We start from the raw sequence: 19,429 nt of genomic DNA, 5'->3' as shown, positions 1-19,429 counted from the left end.
GGAAACAAGTCGTTTCTTGCTCTGCCCCCCGTAAAGACAAATTCATTCATTCGATAAGCTAATTTCCTGCATACAGAACATGCATAGGATTTAAATTCATTTATTTACATCAAACACAAACTGAACACTTGAAACATGTCTCTTTTCCTACAACAATCCAACCCCAACTGCTTCCGACTGCCAGGAAAGTCAGAGTCATGTCTGAACACCAACGATCATAGCTCCCACCATGCGCAAGGCCCTGCCTAAACACTCCCTTATCCCGTCTTCCCAAGAACTCTCTGGGGCCTGGCTTCTGCCTTGGTGTACAGATGAGGAAACGAGACTCCTAGAGGAAAACCAGCTAGCCAGGATAAGATCGAAACTCTCTCTACTAAACCAGAAATGATCTATGATTTTCCCTGGTCTGGGTTTTCATGGCTTAGTCTGTGATGCGGGGTTCCCTTTTGCTCTGGTCATGCATAGACTGTCACCGGAGGACTTACAACAAGTATCAGAAAGGACAGGTGGTCTCTGTGGATAAGAGAGACACCCGCAAACCCAGCCGGCTGAGAAGGCTCAGTGCAGACACCATCCTCTTCCCTGCGGGTTCTAAACCTCACCATAGGTTTGCCTACCTAAACTAATCCAAATGGGGAGATGGGGCTTCAGGGAGCCCCGCCCACCAGCAGGTGGCTGCTCTGAGCCAGAATTGGGATCCCAGAGTGGGAGCCCTCTCTGACCCCCTCCTCCTACTGCCAGAGATGACCTCAGCCTCTGTGACCCCCATTTGAGCTCCAATTTGTCCTTTACTGGGAAGTTCAGTCTCAAGGCCTCCTGCTTTTTTTTTGCTCCTTCCCCCACACTGCCCACATCCGGTCCACCAGGAACAGTCCCTGGGGTCCCCTCGTGAGAAACAAAAACAACCCCTCTCCCCCATCTCAGTACTCACTCGGAAGCGTGCGACTGTTGCTGAGGCTGCCAGTGCTGGGCGGGGGGGAGAGGGACTGCAGGGAGACACTGTCCTCCTCCTGCGAGCAGCCCGCCTGGATGGCCCGCAGGTAGCTGTGGCTGCGGGAGCGAAAATAGCTGGGCAGCGGCAAGTCCAGTGCCTCCGCGGCTGTAGACTCGGCTTCGCTGCAGGCAGACTCGCAGGCTGCCTCATACTGGTCGCTCAGATCTGCCTCCCGTACCTAGCCGGGCAAAGGCGGGCATCAGGGGCCAGCAAGGCCCATTCTGGAGGGACGGGGTGCTGGGTGGTTGGCTCAGCAGCAGGGCTGGAGAGCCAGTGGGGCCTTGAGTTAGCCCTCCCTTTCCTCCCATCTCACTCACGATATAGGGTGGGTGGATGGAACCCTGACGAAGTGACAGCCCCTGCCACTTCTTCGGACCTCAAATTTGATTAAGGATACTTAGTGGGTCTTGAGTGTCCAAACTGATCAACTGATAGATCCTGAGGTCACATCTGAATTCAGCCACAAAGAAGGCTACAATCAATTAGTAATGTCTACCTTGAATGTTGGAATGGGAGGTGGCAGTAGGTGTGCTAGAAATTTACCAGCTTAAGGTCCAATTCCTTTACTTTCACAAGCAAAGAAACCGAGGGCCAATGAGGGGAAGATACTTGCCAGGTATACCCAGTGAGGAAGTGGCTGAATCAGTACTCCAAATATGAATTTAAGGAAGATTAATCTAGCCCTGGAGTAGAGAATGAATGTTGGGAAGGGAGTCTGGGACAGAGGCAGAGGCCTGAGATAAAGCTGATGTCATCATCTGATAAGATAAAACTGGAATGAGGGTAGTGGCAGTGAGGATTGATTAGTGATGTCTGCCAAGGGCAGTAAGGAGAATGGTGACACGTCTGCTATTTATCATCTCACACCTAGTTCAACGTTATCTAGATGGTTTCTAAGTGTCTCTCTAGAGACGGCCATCCAAGATCCTATAGATCTGCAGCAGAGAGCGTGAGCATACAGCGGCCTGCAACACATATACTCTCTAAGGGTTCTGGAAGGATATGTTTGACCCACGTCTTGGGCCATGATGGCAACTGGAGACCACAGAGCATAAGCTGAGGAGTTGGCGGGCCAAGGATGGACACTGACTGGCGGTCCTGAGGGGAGGCCAGGGCAAGAAGGGCAGGGACAGAAGTTGACTGAGCACCATGTGGAAGAAAGATGGAGCCGTTCCTGGGGCCTGCTCTGCTGGTGTGGCATTCAGCTCTCACACCCTCTGGGGCAGAGGTCAGGTAGGTTTCCTACCTAAATGAAATGCCTGGCACTGCATCAGGTAAAATGACTAGACGGATCATCACCCTGCTGGGAGCATATCTATTTGGAAAGGTCTAAATCTGTGCTGTCCAATATGGTAGCAACTAACTACGTGTGGCTCTTTAGGTTTTAAAGTAATTAAAATTAAACAAAAAATTCAGTTCCTTAGCCACACTAGCTATGTTTCACTTGCTTATGCCACCTTATGGGAAAGCGTGTAGGACAGAACATCTCCATCTTCACAGAAAGTTCTGTCGGACAACACTGATAAATTAAAATGTAGGCCATGAGGTATACCCAACATTCATTTGGAGTGGGTTTGAAAGAGACAGGCGTTTATCCTCCTTGGCTGTGACCTGAAGAACACCGAGAAGCCCCTGTGATTGCCAAGGGCAATAAGGTCTTGCTTTGCGATTGCAGGCATGGCACAGCTCTGGAACAGGACTGCCGGAGTTTCAACCTGGTTCCATCACTTCCTTGCAATATGAATATGGGTACGTCACTTAACTGCTCTGTGCCTCAGTTTTCCCATCTATAAAACAAGAGCTAACTGTAGACCAAATTTCCTAAAATTGTTGTCGAGATTAAATGAGATCATTCATTTCCCATGCTGAGAACAGTGTCAGGAGACTAAGCACCAGGTGACCTATCCCTATTCTTAGAGCTCCGTGGGGTAAGGGCAAGGATTTGTAAGTACTGGTTAAGATGCTTCCAAGCCCTGAGAGGTGAGGCCAGCTGGTCAGAGCTGTTCGTATGCATATCACTGAGGACATACTGTGGGCAGGGAACTCGTTGGGATTTTGTATGTTAACACATCACATCCTTACCACAAGCCTGTGGACATTAGGGGAGGAAGAGGGCACCTGGCCCCCTGTGGGCTCCCCAAAGACACTCCGGAATAATGTGTTTGAGAAGAACTATGACATGAACGTGGGAGGCACGTGAGCCTGCCACGGCTAGAATCAGAAGAGGAGGGGCCAATCTTCGTCCCGCCCCTTGGACAGGTTCCTTGTCTAGTCCTGGCCACAATGAGGGGGTGAGCTTGGAGCCCCTTTCAGCCTCTCTTTCTGGTCTCGGGGGCTGGGGCCTGGGAAGGAGGAGAGGGCCTCTTCTTGGGCAGGGTGTGTATGCACAGGAAGGGGCACCCGTAGGGCAAACAGACAGCATACCACGAGCAGCTTCACCCCTACCAAGTTTTGTAAAATGGAAAAGTCTCTGTGTTCATGCCAACACCCCAACATCCTTAAAGGAGAAACATTAGGAGATCTGGGATCTGGGATCTGGAGGCCAATACCACCAGCCCCCAGCTGCCAATGTATCCAAAGGGAACAGTCTCTCTAGCTAGAAGACTCCCAGGGTCCACTTTCCTTTACTCTGGGATTGTTTCTTGCCCTATCCATGAGACCTAGCCCATTCTTTCCCATTTTTTTTAAAAGAGGAAACTGAGGCACAGAAAAGTGAAGTGAAAGGGTCAGTGAGGGAGAGGTCAGGGCAGAGCGTGAGCCTCGACTCCATGCTCACCAGTGGTGCCTTCCCTGGCACGGGCTCTGCTGGTTCCTGCCAGGGCCAGGGGCTGGGACCACTCAGATGCCAGGTCTCGGACCCAGCCCTGGGCTCTGGAATTGGGGTACGAGAGAAGGGCAAACATACTGACCTGCTGCTCATGGCCAAACAACTGAGGGATCAGGGAGGCCTGTCCAAAAATCTGCAGGAAAGAGAGGGGGAGGGTTATGGGGAGGCCAAGGCTGGGGGCTGGGGTAGGGTTTCAGACTTGGCTACAAGAGGCTGGCTGGCTGGCCTAACATCCTCCCCAGACTGGCTGAGGCCTAGTCTGCCAGGAGGTCTCACTTAGCTTCCTCCACAGATGGGAGACTTACCCCTTCTGGAGTTGGGTGCTACTGAGGATTTATACTCTGCTCTTTCTACATCTTTCTTTTGTTCTGGCCCCTGGGAGATGCCCAGTCTACTGCCTCTCACCCAGGCAGGCAGCCCCCCCCCAACTCCTGGATCTACAGATTAGGCCCAGAGCCCAAAGCCTTCTCTTCCCCGGTCAGGGCCCACATAGTCCAGGACCTGGTGGGAGGGAGGCTCCTTCTGGCAGGAGTCAAGGACTTAGAGACACAGTCAGAGCTGGGATATCTCTGACTCTAGGGCCACATATGTGGCTCAGGTCACTCAAGCTTCTGGAGGTGAAGGTTTGAGGGCTCAGAGGACCCTGGCCTAGGAGAGAGCTGGGCTGGGCAGGGGGTAGTGGCAGAGACCTGCTGGGGTCCCCAGCCTGGCTGATTCCATGGGCCCTTATGTACAGCCAAAGAATAAAAGTGTTCTAGATGCCAGGGCCAGGCAGAGGTGAAGATGGGGTGTGTGAGAGAAAGACAGAGAGAAACATGGATGTGGTACCGACTCGAGGGAGTCAGAGAAAAATGTGAATGAGGGGAAAGAAAAACAGAGAGAGATCCAAAGACAGAAGACTGAGAAACAAAAGAACACGGTAGGATAGGAGACACAGGGAGGGAAGCCATCCATTCAGCAGGCTCCCGTGTGCCCTGTGCCACGTGCCAAGGACCAGGACAGTACAGGGAACCACATGGCAAGCTCCCCAGCTGTAGGGAGCGCCCAATCTTAAGAGTGAGACCGACATCAATTAAATAAGCAGCTATAACTCCAGACAGTAATGGTGCTGTCAAGTAAATTAAGCAGGGTAAGGGAACAGTGTCCTGGGGGCTCCTTTCGACAAGTGACAGGGCAGGTCCCCCTGAGGTGACATTTGAGTCAAGACCAGAAGCACAGAAAAACCAGCTGAGCAAAGATCTGAGAGAGGGGTGTTCCTGGGAGAAGAAACAGGTGTGTGAGGTGTGCGAGGATGCCAGTGTGGCTGCAGCAGGACAGGGGACAGAGCATCTGAGATCCCACAGGAGAGAGAGGCAGGCCCACATGCAGCTGAGTAAGGAGTCTGGCCTTCACTGCGGGCAGGCGGGAGCTACAGAGGGTTTGGAGCAGGGACACGGTGTGATCTGCCTCACATCCTTCACAAGCTCCCTATGGCCATTGGGAACACAGAGCAGGTGGCAGGCCTAGAGCCCAGGAGACTTGGTGGGGCCTGCATGAGGGTGGCAGGGACAGAGTCCCATGGTTGGGGTACTCTACTCCTCCCCAAGTCTGAAGTCAGTCTTCTTGGTCTGGGAATGACAGTGCTGAGGGGTCTGGGGACTCAAGGGGGGACGCTATGGCCAGACGAGGAACAGTGGAGTGGTAAGGGGATGGGATCCCAAAGCTTTCCAGTTCTAAGCAGTGTATCAGCCCGGGCAGTGGGGCTACACAGAGTAGGCCCTGGGGCCTGTCTCCACCCAGAAAGGAGGCCGGGGCTGCACCTGGGGCCTCGCCTGCCCCACTCTTACTCCTAGCAGGTGTTGCCCTCTCTGAGCCTCATCTCCCCATCCACACCCTAGGGGGAGCCCTTGAAACTTGGCTGGTCTTCCCTTTGCCAACCCCAAAGTACTGGGCACATGGCGGGGGTTGGAGTCCTGTTGTATGACTGACAGCCCTCGATCTCCGCCCAGCTCTGCCTCCTCCTTGCTGTGTGATCTCAGCCAGCTGAGCCTCAGTTTCCTCATCCGTGAAATGGGGATATAAATAATAAGCACACCCACCCCTGGACATGGCTGTGAGGGTTCAAGGACCTGGGAGTTAAGAGAAAGAAAAGTTCAGCACAGCGTGCTAATCGATGTTAGTGGCAGGGGTGCCTAAACCTTCGAAGTCCAACTTTCCACTGAGCCTGCGGGACATGGAGGTCCAGAGTGGAGAAGCAACTTTCCCAAGGTCATACAGCAACACAGCAATAAGAACCATAAAGTTAGCTACCCTTTGCTGAGAACACTACGTTCCTATCTCAATTCCTCATAATGCTTTGAAATAGGAATTATCACCCTTCTGTGTAAATCAGGAAACTGAGGCTCAGGGAGGGAGTGACTTGTCCTGAGTTCATATTCTCGGTGACAAGACTGGGACTCAGCTCAGGTCTCCAGTTCCCTATCTTCAGGGCTCCTGGGTCTATAGCAGTCGTGTGGCCCCTCCCTCAGGGCCCTCAGCTCAGGCCACGGCATGCCAGGCTCCCTGACCACTCTCCAGCCGCAGGACGGTCAGTGGGACAGACATATGTACACAGGCAGCTATGGGAACAAAGACCAAACAGAAGCACAGTGAAGACATCTGGGGACCACTCGCCAGGAGCTGGGCCTGGATGTCTGTCCTCCTGGGTGGGAGCTGGGCTCTCCCAAGCCCACTGTCCTGGCTAGCCATCACCCTCACCTGGCTGATGCAGCTGGAGTCGTTGAGGCTGTCGCTGACAGGGTTGTAGTCCTCCTCCCAGCTGGGACACTTGGAGGGCAGCAGCATGTCCACTGAATCCAGGCGGTCCAGACTCCTGGGGAAGGTGGGGAGCAGACAGGGCTCAGCCCACCCATTGTTCAGCCTGAGAACCAGGCTCAGACCAGGAAAGACTGGCCAAGGTCATCGAGTGCAGAGGGAAAAATGGAAGTCACTGCCAGCCTGTGTAGTGTTGGGAGGGGTGAAGACGGGGTGGAGGGGTGGGTCAGGGGCACTGAGCAAGGGGAGAGCTCCCAGCTCTCCAAGACTTGACTCTGGAGGATGCAGGTCTTTCTCACCTGTCATCTCTACTGTAGCCACGAGGTGGCAGCACAAGCTCACTTTTAACCATTTCAAACCTTGCTTCCAAAGCCAGCCCCATTCTACAGCCCCCCTCCCCCGACAGGTCTGGGGCTAATTCCAAAGGCTGGACAGGGGAGGGAGGTCAAGGCTCACAGCCTTGATCCCAGGCTGGAGCTGCCCAAAGTACATCAGTTTCAACACAATATCCAGGTAACTTCCACCAGGCCCCCAAAGACACCACTTCTCAGGGCTCCTGCTCTTCAATTTTTCTCATATCTCCCTGACCCTGGGTTTCTCCCTCACTAGCCTGGCCAGTGAGCGGAGCCTGTGAGAGTGGAGGAGACTTTCCGGGAGCGCCCACCTGCGGGGGGAGCAGGGAGGTCTCCAATGGGGCAGGTTAGCCTGTAGGCGGGGCTCCCAGCAGGCGGTGCAGTGAGTTTTAACCCCACTGCTCTGGGGTTAAAATCCAAGCACCCAACAGCTGAGGCCTTGACATAGGTGGGCTTGGATTGGAATGGAGTTTCCTCAGTGGGTGACCTTGGGCAAGTCACGACCCCCTTGCCTATGTCTCAGTTTCCTCACCTACAAAGTGGCCATGACACCATGCCTGCCTGCTTGGGGCCGTGATGAGGAGGATTTGGAATCACACTGAAGTGCACTGGGCCAGGCACAGAGCCCAGAGTGCGGGAAGTGCTAACAGATGGCATCCACTACTATAGCTACTATTATTATTATTTATTCCCTCTCATTCAAGGTCTGGGCCTGGGTCCCGTCCTCCTCTCCCACCTCAGTGCACACTGGTCATTCATGCAAGTACTTCCAGGACTAGAAGGGTCTTAAAGATCATCCACCTTAGCCCCCTCACTTAAAGATGGGGAACTGAGGCTCAGAGAGGGGAAGACGTGGGATGGGCCAGTGATGTCCTGAATTCCCACCTGGAGGCCATTCCCTGCCTTCTGTCCCCCTGTGCATCCCTTAAGCAATTCCCTGTCACAAGGAAACTCCGGGCTTCGAGTACACTGGCCCTCCCTGCTCCTCCTTGCCTCTCCCTGCCTCAGTGCTCTGTCACTTTATCTGCTCTCTTTCCTCTGTCAAGGTCCTCCCAGACCCCCTCCTCCCAGAAGCCTTGACTCCTGGCCCCTGTAGTTTAGGAACTAGGACTAAGCTAGTTTCCTTAACTCTTCTTTTTGTTTCTGACTTGCTTTTGTTTCTTTTCCTCAAAGTACTTTGAACCCCTCCTACTAAGTTTTACTTGATGATGGGCTTTCTGTAACGTTTTTTTCTCCTCTCATTCTTTTCTGATCTGATCCCCATGGTGACTTCTGCATGTGAAAGCCTCACCTTTCTCTAACATTGTAATTGTTGCTCTCTGCGTGCATGCATCTCATTTGTTCAGACTTTCATTAACTCTTTCAAGTCTCAAAGCAACCGGAAAGGGCTTGACGGTGGAATTCCAGGCAGGGTGAGGGAACAGGTGAAGGCTGTTATCTGCCTTTGACTTCTGGATACACTCTCCTCCCCAGTCTCGGAGCTCACCACAGGGATCAATTACAGGGGCAAGGGCAGAGGGGGCTCTGGCATCCGCCCCCCCCCCCAGTAAGTACCTTGTTGGTACAGGTGGTGGGATCACTAGGGGCCAGGTTCTCCTAACCGGAAGAAGAGGGTTCCCTGGCCCAGTTCCCCTGTGGGAATGGAACTCACCTGGTGATGTGCCTCCTGGGGACACGGCCAGTCACTCTAGAGAGACTCTCCTTATCGTTTCCCAAAGGATGAGACTCACTGCTGGTCAGGGTTTAACTGTGAGGGGCTTATGGGATGGTTCACCAAATGGTGGGGCTCTCCAGAGTCAACTCGTCAAACGAAGGGCCAACCTAAGGACAAGGATCTCAGGGAGAAGACTAAGCTAAGGCCGGGTTTACCTAGGGAGCCTAGATCACTGGGAGCCCGAGTTCACCTGGATCTGAGGCTGTGAGGCAGGATTCACCTATGGGGCGGGGCTTTCCTAGGGGCCACAGAGCGGGAAAGCGAGGTTCCCAGAGGTGGGACATACCTGTGAGGAGCTCACCTAGGGACTAGCCCGGCCAGTGAGCGGAGCCTGTGAGAGCGGAGGAGGCTTTTCCGCAGAGCTCACGTGCAGAGAGCGGGGAGGCCTCCAATGGGGCAGGTTAGCCAGTGGGCGGGGCTCCCAGCAGGCCGAATTTGGGAGACCTCCCAAGACCTGACTCGGACTCCCGAGCCTCAATCCCGGGGGGCGGAGCTCCGGGGGGGGGCCGGGCTAGCCTGTGGGCGGGGCTCTAGGTAGCGGGGCTGCGCGCTCACCGGCGGGGGTTGCTCTGCTCTCCCAGCGACTGCTGTGTGGCCCTCAGGTAGCTCTGGCGCCGTGCTGCCGTCTTGGGTGAGGGCTTGGGGCTGCCGCCGGACTCGTCGCTGTCCTCGTCGCCCATGGCCTTGATGTAGCTGCCGCTGCGCATGCGCCTGCACGGGATGGGGCCCTCGGCGGCGGCGTCCGCCTCGCGCGGGGACAGCAGCGCGGTGCTCCACTCGCCGCCGCCGCCGGGCACCTGAGGGTGGGCGGACAGACCTCAGTGAGGGGGTGGGATCGGGGGCAGCGCACATCGCAGAACGGTACTCGGGACCCTGAAGCGCCCCCGCTCTCCGCCTCGGACAGTTTTAGCCTTCCGTGATGGGTACTGCTGTTGAAGCCACCCAGCAGCAGGGCAGAACGGGGGCGCTGGGAAGGATATTTGAGTTCCAGAGCCGGCTTGGCCACAGCTTCACTGCGTGGCCTCAAGCAAATTCTCGCCTCTCTCAGACCTCAGATTTCTGCACGGATCCCAGGCTGGGTGTGCCCCAGCAAAACCGCTCAGGCTGTAAGATCACAGTAGCTGCCCACTGCAGTTCCTTTTCTGAGCACCCACTGTGTTCCCATCACGTCACCCTGCTATCTTAGAGGAGGGCTTATGATCCCACTACACAGATGAGAACATCAGACCAGACTTAGGCCCTCAGACCTGGCACCAAGATCCTGTCCTAGGATGGGGGTAGGGATAGGGAGGACTGGTCAGAGAACCCCAGCACAGTAGTAAAGGGGCAGGGTCCTTGGAGCCAACGGACATCCTGTATCCCTTACTAGTGGGTAAGCTCAGGCACAGGGGTGCAGAAGGCGGTGGGAAGGGGCTGGCAGCCAGGTGGTGACCTGGAAAAAGGGCTGTTTTCCCATCTGGCAGGTATACACAGTGGACATTCACCCCATGATGAAAGATTCCATACATCTTAGCACTTACCAGGTCTCTCAGCCCAAGCACAGAGTGAACACACCTTGCCAGGTGCACACATCTCAGAGAGCAAACGTACATTCCCGCCCCCATCTCACCAAGGACACGCCCACAGCAGCCACTCATTACCGCAGGCCCCTGGACAAGTACACAACATGAACACAGAACATACTCACACCACCCCCCACCAGACACAGCGGCCATCACCGCACTGCGGACACACTGCAGCCTGTCCCCATCTCACCACATCTTTGCCTCTACACATACAGAGTGCACACCCCTGCTAGGTTCAACACCCTTCATCACAGAGGCCTAGGTGACACACATCTCTCAGTGGACACAGCATCGCCATTCTTCACCACATGCAAAATGCACACAGATGCCATGTCCTTCTAGATGCCCATATTGCCAGTGACCAGTTCTCGGCTGAGGGATGGTCCCAGTCTGGGACTCCCACCCCAGGACCCCCTTACCCACCCCCCCAGCTAACTGCCCAGCTGTTCACTAAGGCCCACACATTCTACCTCCCAAACCATTTGCTAGTCCATCTTCCCTGGCTCCACCTGCCCCTTGGGAAGGTGCCCTTTGATATTGCTGCTTAAAACCTGTTGCTACCCCAGCACCTACCCCCCACCTCCCATGACCCAAGCAGGCAGCACAAACCCCAGGGCCCGCAAAGACTCCCTTTCATGTGTTTCTGAAGCATTTTTCACATGATCAGACCAAACCACAGCATTCTGAGAGGGAGACAGGTCACACACCACCCTCTCTGATGTTTCTAAACTAAGGAATTGGATTGAGAGCCACAAAAGCCTTAAATATATAAAATACTGCCTAGATTTCCATTTTCTTTCTATTGAAAAAAATAGCTTTTCCCCCATAGTCTCACCATCTTTGGAATTTTTATATAGCATGACAAGAGCTTGGGGTTTTGTCAGCCTTTGATGTTCATCTGGTTCAAAATGCATCTAATGTGTTCCCAAAGGCTGGCCAGGACTGTGCTGGCACACCCCCCGGGGCGAAGGGCTCACTACCTACAGAAGCAGCCCCTTCCATCTTGGTGGGTACTGAAATCTGCTTCCTGTAACTTCCACCCACAGCTTGGGTTCTGCCCCAGGAGCCGCACTCAGCTCTTACCCCCTGGCTTTGCTCTCAAGGGCCCCAGGGGAATGCATAGCAACAGAGATGTCGCTGAGCCTTCTGCTGCTTTCCGGGAGTGTGGCTTTGCAAAGTGCATATTAAGTTCCTCAATAAACATTAACACTTGGGACGAGAAAGTTAGTCCCCGAAGCTGGGTTAGGGCCTCCTACAGCCCTCCATGCTGATCTCCATCACACTCTACTCACACTGATGTGACTATCTGTTCATGCATCTTTCTCTCCCAGCATCCTGATAATCAGGGCTCTGTCTTCTTTCTAGCTTTGTTCACTTAAAATGTCCATCTGTTCCTCTAGCCCTCTCTCTTCTCACATTTCCTGAGCACTCTCTCTCTCTGCCAACCCTGTCCTGGGCCTTCGGGGCACACAGCTGCTTCTAATGTGGTCCCCATCTTCAAGGAGCCCCTGGTCTGGTGGGGCTAGCAGGCAGGAGGCTGGCATGTAGAACACCATGCAATTGGTCCTCTGAGGAGGGTGGAGGGCAGGGCTTCCAGATTTGTCCTCTAGAGGGCAGGTACACATTTTAGTTCCTACTCTGGGCTGGGCTCTGAAGAAACCTATCAGTGTCTGCCGAAAGCATGACCAGTGGAAGAAATCCCCTTATTAGCAGGTACCACCAGACACCCATTTCACAGGCGTTTACTCACAGGAGCCCAGAATGATGCAACTTTCCAAGTAAATCTGTGGTCCAGCTAAGTCTCAGAACAGGGGCCCTCCCCAACATTCCTTACCCTACCCCTAACCATGGGAGAGACCCACCTGCAGGTAATGGTATGCTAGACCCTGGTGGCAGGATTTGGACTTTAGCAGGCTCTTATCCAAGGTGGCTGAGGTCTTCTGGCAGACTTCGTGGGCGTGGCTGAGGGTCAGAGTGGACCAGGAGCCCCGCTTGACATAGTTGGTGTCAGTGCCTACCCCAAGGCTGGGGCAGGCAGCTGGGGGTGCGGGAGGGGGTGGTGGGGTAGTCAGCTCAGCGGTGTTGTTTTTGGCTGCTTTGAGCATGTGCCCGCTGATGGTGTTGTAGGCGTGCATGAAGTAACGTGGCTGGCTGCGTTCTGCCTGTCGGCCGAGCGTCATCAGCCCGGAGGCCGGGCCACTGCTGCGGAAGGCGCCACCCTCGCCGTCCAAGTTGTCATCGGAGCTCCACCAGCCCGAGATGTTGGAGCGACTACGCCTTTTGGGTTCCCCAGCCTTGGCCCGTTCCTTGCTCTTGGCCCTCCGGCCCTTGCCGTCCTCCAGGCCACCTTTCTTGCTGCCATTGCCACCGACCTTGCCTGCTGTGCCCTCCAGTGAGGGCGCCTTGGTGAAGAAGAGCCGCTGGACCGAGTGGACCAGGTGGCGGATGCGGCCAGGACTCTCACCACGGGCCTTGGCCTCACCACGGGGGAACTGGAGCGTGCTAAAGCCATCGCGGTGGATGGGCAGTTGCTTCTCAAACTGGTCCAGGAGGTTGGCAGGCAGCCGGTTGATCTTGGTGGCCTGGGCATGGCTGGGGAAGGGGCTCTCCTCTGGCACCTCGAAGTGGGAGTTATAGTGGATACGGGGGAAGGTGCTGCTTGGAGGTGGCAGTTGGTTGTTGAGAGGGAAGAGACCATCCCCTGGCAGAGTGTTCTGGCCAGGGAAGCGAGCCTCGCGGGCAAAGGCCTCCGTGGGCGACAGCAGGTAGGGGTTGCGGTCAGGCCCTGCGAACAGGGGCTCGTGGGGTGGGTCCAGGCTGTCGGAGAGGTGGCGAGGGCGGCTGTCACCGAGGCCTTTCATGATCCCGGCCCTCAGGGCAGGGGCCGTTGCCCTAGTGGGGCGCCCGGGTTGCGTTTCCCGGGCAGCAGCTATCCTGGGGAGAGAAAACAGAGAGGAAATCAGCTGAATTTGGAGGGGACAGGGTGCCAGGAATATCACCCAGACCCCTACAGATTTCAGGATTGGGAGGGTTTCTGAGGACTCTTGGCCTACCTTTAACACTGTCGGGTGGAGGACAAGAAGACAAACAGAGACCCACATACCGTGTGTGTCAATCCAAGTCACAGCTCAGGCTGGCAAACTGTTAAAAAAATCCTACCTTGATGAACATGTCTTCATAATAACCTGGAAAGCCAAGTCTGAACTCAGATCAAATTCCACGATCACATATAGTGGGTGGGGGGGCACGGCTCACCCTGTTTTCCTCCCATCTCTGTCTTATCCCTTGCTACAAGGAACCACGTACCCGCATGCACCACAAGCTCACTCCATGTGCTTTCAGGCCTAGGGATGGCAGTGCAGGCCACCTATGGGAAGATCCCGCGCTGGCCCTGGAAGCAGGCCTGGGGCCATCTGGTTAGGGAATTCCATGGTCCCCGGTATCCAGAGTGTGGCTCTGGGTGAGCATGTCCTCTTGGCCCTGGAACACTCTTGCCTATGAGTGGTTCAGCGCGGCTGAAAGAGGGCCAGAGAAGCCTTCTAAAGAGTAGGGCCTATCTCACCTGAGTCTGAGGGCAGTACTCTCCAACTCTCACTTTAGCAGAGGAATCCTACCTACATCAAATGCACACCCTCTATAAACATTTCCTTTTCCCTCATCAGATGTCTACTGATGTGACTTCTGGGCTAGGCGCCCGGGGCTGCAAACAGCAGAGAAGCCAATAAGCTCATTAGCTCATCATTTCCGGCTGGAACAGATCAATGACAGTCAGCCTGAACAGTTCTCAGTGAGTTCTATAACGGGGGCTCATTCTCAGGACTGGGTGGACAGGACAAGGCCCTGGGTCAGGGTGGCATTTAGGTGGAGCTGTGACTCAGTTTCCCCATCTGTAAAATCAGACAGTTGGACTGTTTAGATCTTCCATCCGAGCCCATGCTGGAAAAAACAGTCTTAATACCTGGGCAAGTACCTTTCCTTTTTGTGCCTCAGTCTTCCCATCTGTACCAAGAAGCAGAGGGGAGGTTGGCGAGGTTTCTAAGGCCTGTACGCACCACCAGCTCGACTCAGAGGAGTCCCACGGCTTGCTATGGACTGTGTGCCTGGTGTGCTGAGGATCTGAAAGCCATCAGTGTGGCTGGAACAGAGCAAGTGGGGACAAGGGCAGTAGGGGTAGAGATCTTGGAGCGCTGGGCCAGGTCAGAATGCACAGGCTCTGGCGGAAGCCAAGCATGGTAGGCAGAATGATGGCTCCCAAAGTTGCCTAGGTCCTAATCCCCCAAATCTCTGATTATGTTACTTGACATATTAAAAGGGATTTTGCAGATATGATTAAGGATCTTGAGATGGGGAGATTATTCTGGATTATCTGGAGGGGTACAAACCTAATCACATGTGTCTTTTTAAGAGGGAGGCATGAAGATATGATAGAAGCAGAGGTCAGAGGGGGGTGAGGGTCACGAGCCAGGGAATGTGGGCAGCTGTTAGAAGCCAGAAGAGGCAAGGAGTCAGATTCTCCTCTAGGGCTTCCAGAAAGATTGCAGTCCTGAGACTCATTGTAGACTTATAACCTCTAGAACTGTAAAATAATAAATCTGTGTTGTTTCAAGCCAGTAAGTTTTGGAAATCTGTCACAGCAGCCACAGGAAATTAATATACCAAATGGGTTCTGGTGTCTGAGACTCCCTCTCACCCCTCAGAGCAGCTCTTAAGGCAAATTCCAGATCCCACCTAACACTGCGTCAAAAACACTGGCCTCGGTGAAACTCCCATCAAAGAGGTGGGGAAACCAAGGCCCTTAGAGGGCAACAACTGCCTTGGGATCACAGAGTGGGTCCAGTAGCAGGCGCAGTGGGGGACCCACAGCTCTTCCTAGTCCTCTGTAGCACTGCCTTGCAACTGTTGCGGAAAGCTGGCCAGCCCCACAACCTCAAGGATCTGAGGATTATTTCCTTGGACCTAGATGTTTCATGATCAACTCTCCCTAAGCCTTCTTAAGCCGAGATTTCGGCAAGGTCCACCTGGCTCAAGTTCTCTGCCTCCCTGCCAGACACCCTCCTTGCCTCTAGGAGCCTGATGGACCCCATCCTGGAGGCCAGAGCATTGTTACGTCCATCCTTGGATCTTTGCTCCCACCAGCTGGCTCAGGAGAACATCTATCTCCAAGCTGGAGAGGACGTCCACTGACTGACCTTTTTTTTTTTTTTTAAGATTTTATTTATTTATTTGACAGACAGAGATCACAAGTAGGCAGAGAGGCAGGCAGAGAGTGAGAGAGGGAAGCAGGCTCACTGCTGAGCAGGGAGCCTGATGTGGGGCTCAATCCCAGAACCCTGGGATCATGACCTGAGCTGAAGGCAAAGGCCTCAACCCACTGAGCTACCCAGGCGTTCCCTGACTGACCTCTTTATCTTCATTAGCCCATAACCTCACAACAGCCACAAGAGGTGGGGGGCCATTATCTCCATTTTACAGATGGGGAAACCAAGGCTGGGAGGGATCCTTCTAGCCTAGGCGAAACAGGTAACTTCAACGCCAGCCACCCCATCAGGGTTCCGGAAAGTCAAGGATCCTCCTCCATTCCAGCTAGCAGCGGCTCCCTCTGGGCAAACCTCTTCTCAAAGACAATTTCAAGCAAAACCAGCCCCATATCCCTTCTTGGCTTCCGTACAGCCCCTCAGGGCTGCAGTGATTCCCGGGCTCAGGGGCCAGCCTCCTTGTCTCTCTAGCTGGAGAACTGTATGTGCAGCCATATGTCCTCGATGCCCACTCAAGTAAGGCCAGATACTGAAAACTGAGGACATGATTTGCAAACACAGCCCTGCTGGCTCGTGGGATTGGCAGGGGCCCGACACCCCAGAAATGCTGGAGGTGGAGAGGGCTGGTCACCAGGAGCAGAAGACAGTGGCCGGGCGCTGGCCTTGAAGTGCACCCCAACCCAGTTCTCTCAGCCCAAGGCCCAAGCTGGCTTCAATATCTCATTACAGGTGCCTCTGATCCCCAGGAGTCCAGGATTGCCCCAACAGGACCACGTGAGCCTGGGACCATGGCTGCCTCCCTAAGCCTAGACTGTGTTTGTCAAACAGGGCCAAGAGAAAGGAAAGAGCGGGCAAGTGCTTAGTGAATTGTGAAATGCTGGCACACTCTCATTCCCCGGGGTACAAACCGTGGGCCACAACCTGGTGGTGGTCTTGACTGATGAGGCCCCTCACCTGGCTGGTGGGGGGAATTGGGTCCCTGTCTTTGAGGTGCCACCAGGGTTACAGGAGGGAGAGTGGGGGCTGCCACCATCAGGGAGTCCTCTAGAGACCCAGATGATTTAATGACCACAAATAAACTCTCAACTTCTTTCCTTCCTGTGACTGGGCCCTCATTATTAAAAAAGTCCCTTTCTCTGACTTCTGGGGCCCGCGTGTCTGTCCTTCCACTCCACCTTAAACGTCAGTGCCTCCCAGGGCTCTGAGTGGGCACATGGTGTCCCCAAATCAGCAAAATGCTTCAGGGTCACTCAGTGGGGCTCAAGCCAGGCACCTAGGCAGCACCCTGAATTCTTCCCTCTTCAGACTTTCTATGTCCTTCCCTCACAACCTGGAAAATTATCCACTCCCCTACCCCCCAGTCTACTTCCAGTAGTTTAGGTGGAGCCAGCCCTATCCCAGAACCCCAGGAGTGGACACATGACCCAGGTCTGGCCAATCAGAGCCCTGCCTCCCTGAGCACTGATTGGCTCAGAGATGGGAACAGGATCCTCCCTAGCCAATGAGAGTTGGCCCTGGGAATGGCTGGACTCTTCGGAAAGAGGTGCCTTTCTCTGTTAGGGCTGTGTGCTTGGCGGAGCGTCAGCCTGGAGTCCTTTGTTGAGATCTTGGTAAGATCTCATATGACAGTTGAGACTTTTTGCTTAAGTTTGAGTTGGGTTTCTGTGTCTTTCAACAACAGCCTGATACTGGCCTCAAGAACAGTTGGTCACTACAGCGACTGTGGTCACTACAGTCACATACAGGTGACTATGAGTGCCCCCCGCCCCCACTCTGTATCTCCTATGGCCTCATCACTGTGGTGCCCAAGACTGACTTGGGACTCTCAGCTTCTGCAGCCTTGTGGGAGGCGGCAGCAGAGGGTGGTGTTGGAGGGTGTTCTCTAGCTGCTGGAGCCGGCTCTGCTCACATGTGGCTGGCAGGAATTGCCAGAGACTTAACAACCCTACCCCCACCCCCAAACCAGCTGCATCTCTACCGGTGTCTGTTGGGGAGCTGGTGTATAAATACCCCAGCTCCTCCACCCTTCAGGTGGGACAACTGAGGCATGGGCTCTACATGGACTCCTGGAGCTGCCCAGTGGGAATGAGTTCCACTTTTCTTCAGTGGTCACTTGCCTGATAACACTCCCTTCGTTGGCTACCTCCCCTTCCCTGACTTACCTCTCCCTTCCCACACTGTGCTACCTCTTCCCAAATGAGGTACTTGCCCTTGAGTCTTGAATCTCTGTCTTGGGCATGCTTCTGGGAAACCTCAGCTATGACAGTCACGGAATCACAGTGATTCTGCCTCGGTTGTGTCTCCTGGTGCCATTTCCTCTCCAGATCCTCTACCTCTGTCCCTCCCACCACTCACCTGGACAGCTGAATAGCCTTCTCCCTGGTCCCTCAGTGTCCACTCTAAGACCCCTGCATGTTCCAAATTGCAGCTGGAGTGATTCTGCTAAAATACCAAAGCACTAGTGTTCTTCCTCTTCGGTGGTTCCTCTTGGCTCTTGGGACGAATGCCTGACTCCTGAGCCTGACATTCAAGGCCATTGGGAGAGCAATTCTCTGTAGACCTCTAACTGTCAGCTCCAGCCACATAGCTTGCAGGAGATAAAGAGTGTCAGCCTGGGGAAGGGACAGCATAAGGCCTCACAGCAAGGCCACTCCAGGTCTGTTAACCTGAGTCTCTTGACTCAACCCAGGGTACAGCCCACTGGCTCACCTGAAACAGAAGGTCTGCAAGGGAAGGGGCCAGGATTGCCAGCAGAGGAACAGGGGGTGAGGAGGGTGGGACAGCATGAGGCAGTACCTTAGCAGAGTGGAGGTCTGGAAGGCCCAGCATGGTCTAGTATTTGCCAGTTTCTCCAGCCTCGTCCCCATTCCCTCGCTCCCCTTGCCAACAAAACTCATTACCTTGCTGGATTTTCTACATAGTCCTCAACACTTGTGGAAACTCTCACATATTCCTTGCTTGCTGGTTTATTGTTCATTGTCCCATGGGTTTGTCCTGTCCAATATGGTAGCCACCAGCCACAGGGGCTATAGAACACGTAAAACGCAGCTAGTGTCATTGAGGAGCTGCCTTTTTAATTTTAATTAACTTAAATGTAAACATCACATGTGGCAAGTGGCTACCATATTGGATAGTACAGTTCTAGAACTTGAAATCCAACTCCAGGAAGAAGCCTCTTCCAGCTCCCCTTCCTAAAGCTGGGGTCCAAGATAGTCTCTTCTAACACCCTGTCCACATTTTTTTAGTTGGGAACTTAATTCACTTATTTTCTGAGTCTTAATATTCTAATATATGTCTCACTGGAAAAGCTATACATTTCCTCCTGAGTACCTACTTGGCATCATCTCATGGATTTTATTTCCCCACAGGTTTTTTTCCTCCTCTTTTTAAAAAATTGAGGTGAAAAGCATGTAACGTGGGATATAATTCAGTGATATTCAGTACAGTCACAATGCTGTGTAACCTCCATCTAGTTCCAAAACATTTTCTTAGCCCGGAAGAAAACCCAGTACCCAATGAGCAATCACTCCCTGTTCCCTCCTCCTTCTGGCTTCTGGCAACCACCAGTTTGCTTTCTGTCTCTGGATTTACCTATTTCCTATGTATTTCATTTTAATTTGGTAAAATGTACATAACACAAAAATTCACCACTTCAGCCATTTTTAAGAGTACAGTTCATTGACATTCATTACATTCACGACATTGTACAACTACCACCATTATCTATGTCCCAAATTCTTCATCATCACCCCAAACATAAACTGTACAAACATTATTGGGCACCTAGGTGGCTCAGTCATTAGGCATCTGCCTTCGGCTCAGGTCATGATCCCAGGGTCCTGGGATCGAGCCCCATGTCCTGCTCCCTGCTCAGTGGGGAGCCTGCTTCTCCCTCTGCCACTCCCCTTGCTTGTGTTCCCTCTCTTGC

General features: G+C 53.8%; 1 protein-coding gene across 2 annotated transcripts in view; it reads right to left on the bottom strand.

Annotated features, from left to right (window-relative positions):
• DLGAP4 (DLG associated protein 4) overlaps window positions 1–19,429 on the bottom strand; it is a 139,548-nt gene that overhangs the window by 70,837 nt on the left and 49,282 nt on the right. For both annotated transcript variants that reach the window (XM_047744393.1, XM_047744392.1), the window contains exons 2-6: window positions 12,109–13,180; window positions 9,237–9,478; window positions 6,558–6,672; window positions 3,904–3,954; window positions 932–1,172 (exon numbers count right to left, since the gene is read on the bottom strand). In XM_047744393.1, the coding sequence (XP_047600349.1) occupies window positions 932–1,172; window positions 3,904–3,954; window positions 6,558–6,672; window positions 9,237–9,478; window positions 12,109–13,107 (1,648 nt within the window). In that variant the 5' untranslated portion in view covers window positions 13,108–13,180. The remainder of the gene's footprint in view (window positions 1–931; window positions 1,173–3,903; window positions 3,955–6,557; window positions 6,673–9,236; window positions 9,479–12,108; window positions 13,181–19,429) is intronic.

Source organism: Lutra lutra, chromosome 9 (assembly GCF_902655055.1).
Source record: "Lutra lutra chromosome 9, mLutLut1.2, whole genome shotgun sequence".
Classification (NCBI taxonomy): Eukaryota; Metazoa; Chordata; class Mammalia; order Carnivora; family Mustelidae; genus Lutra; species Lutra lutra.
Note: the sequence above shows the minus strand (reverse complement) of the source record. Positions and strands in the feature narration are given on the sequence as shown.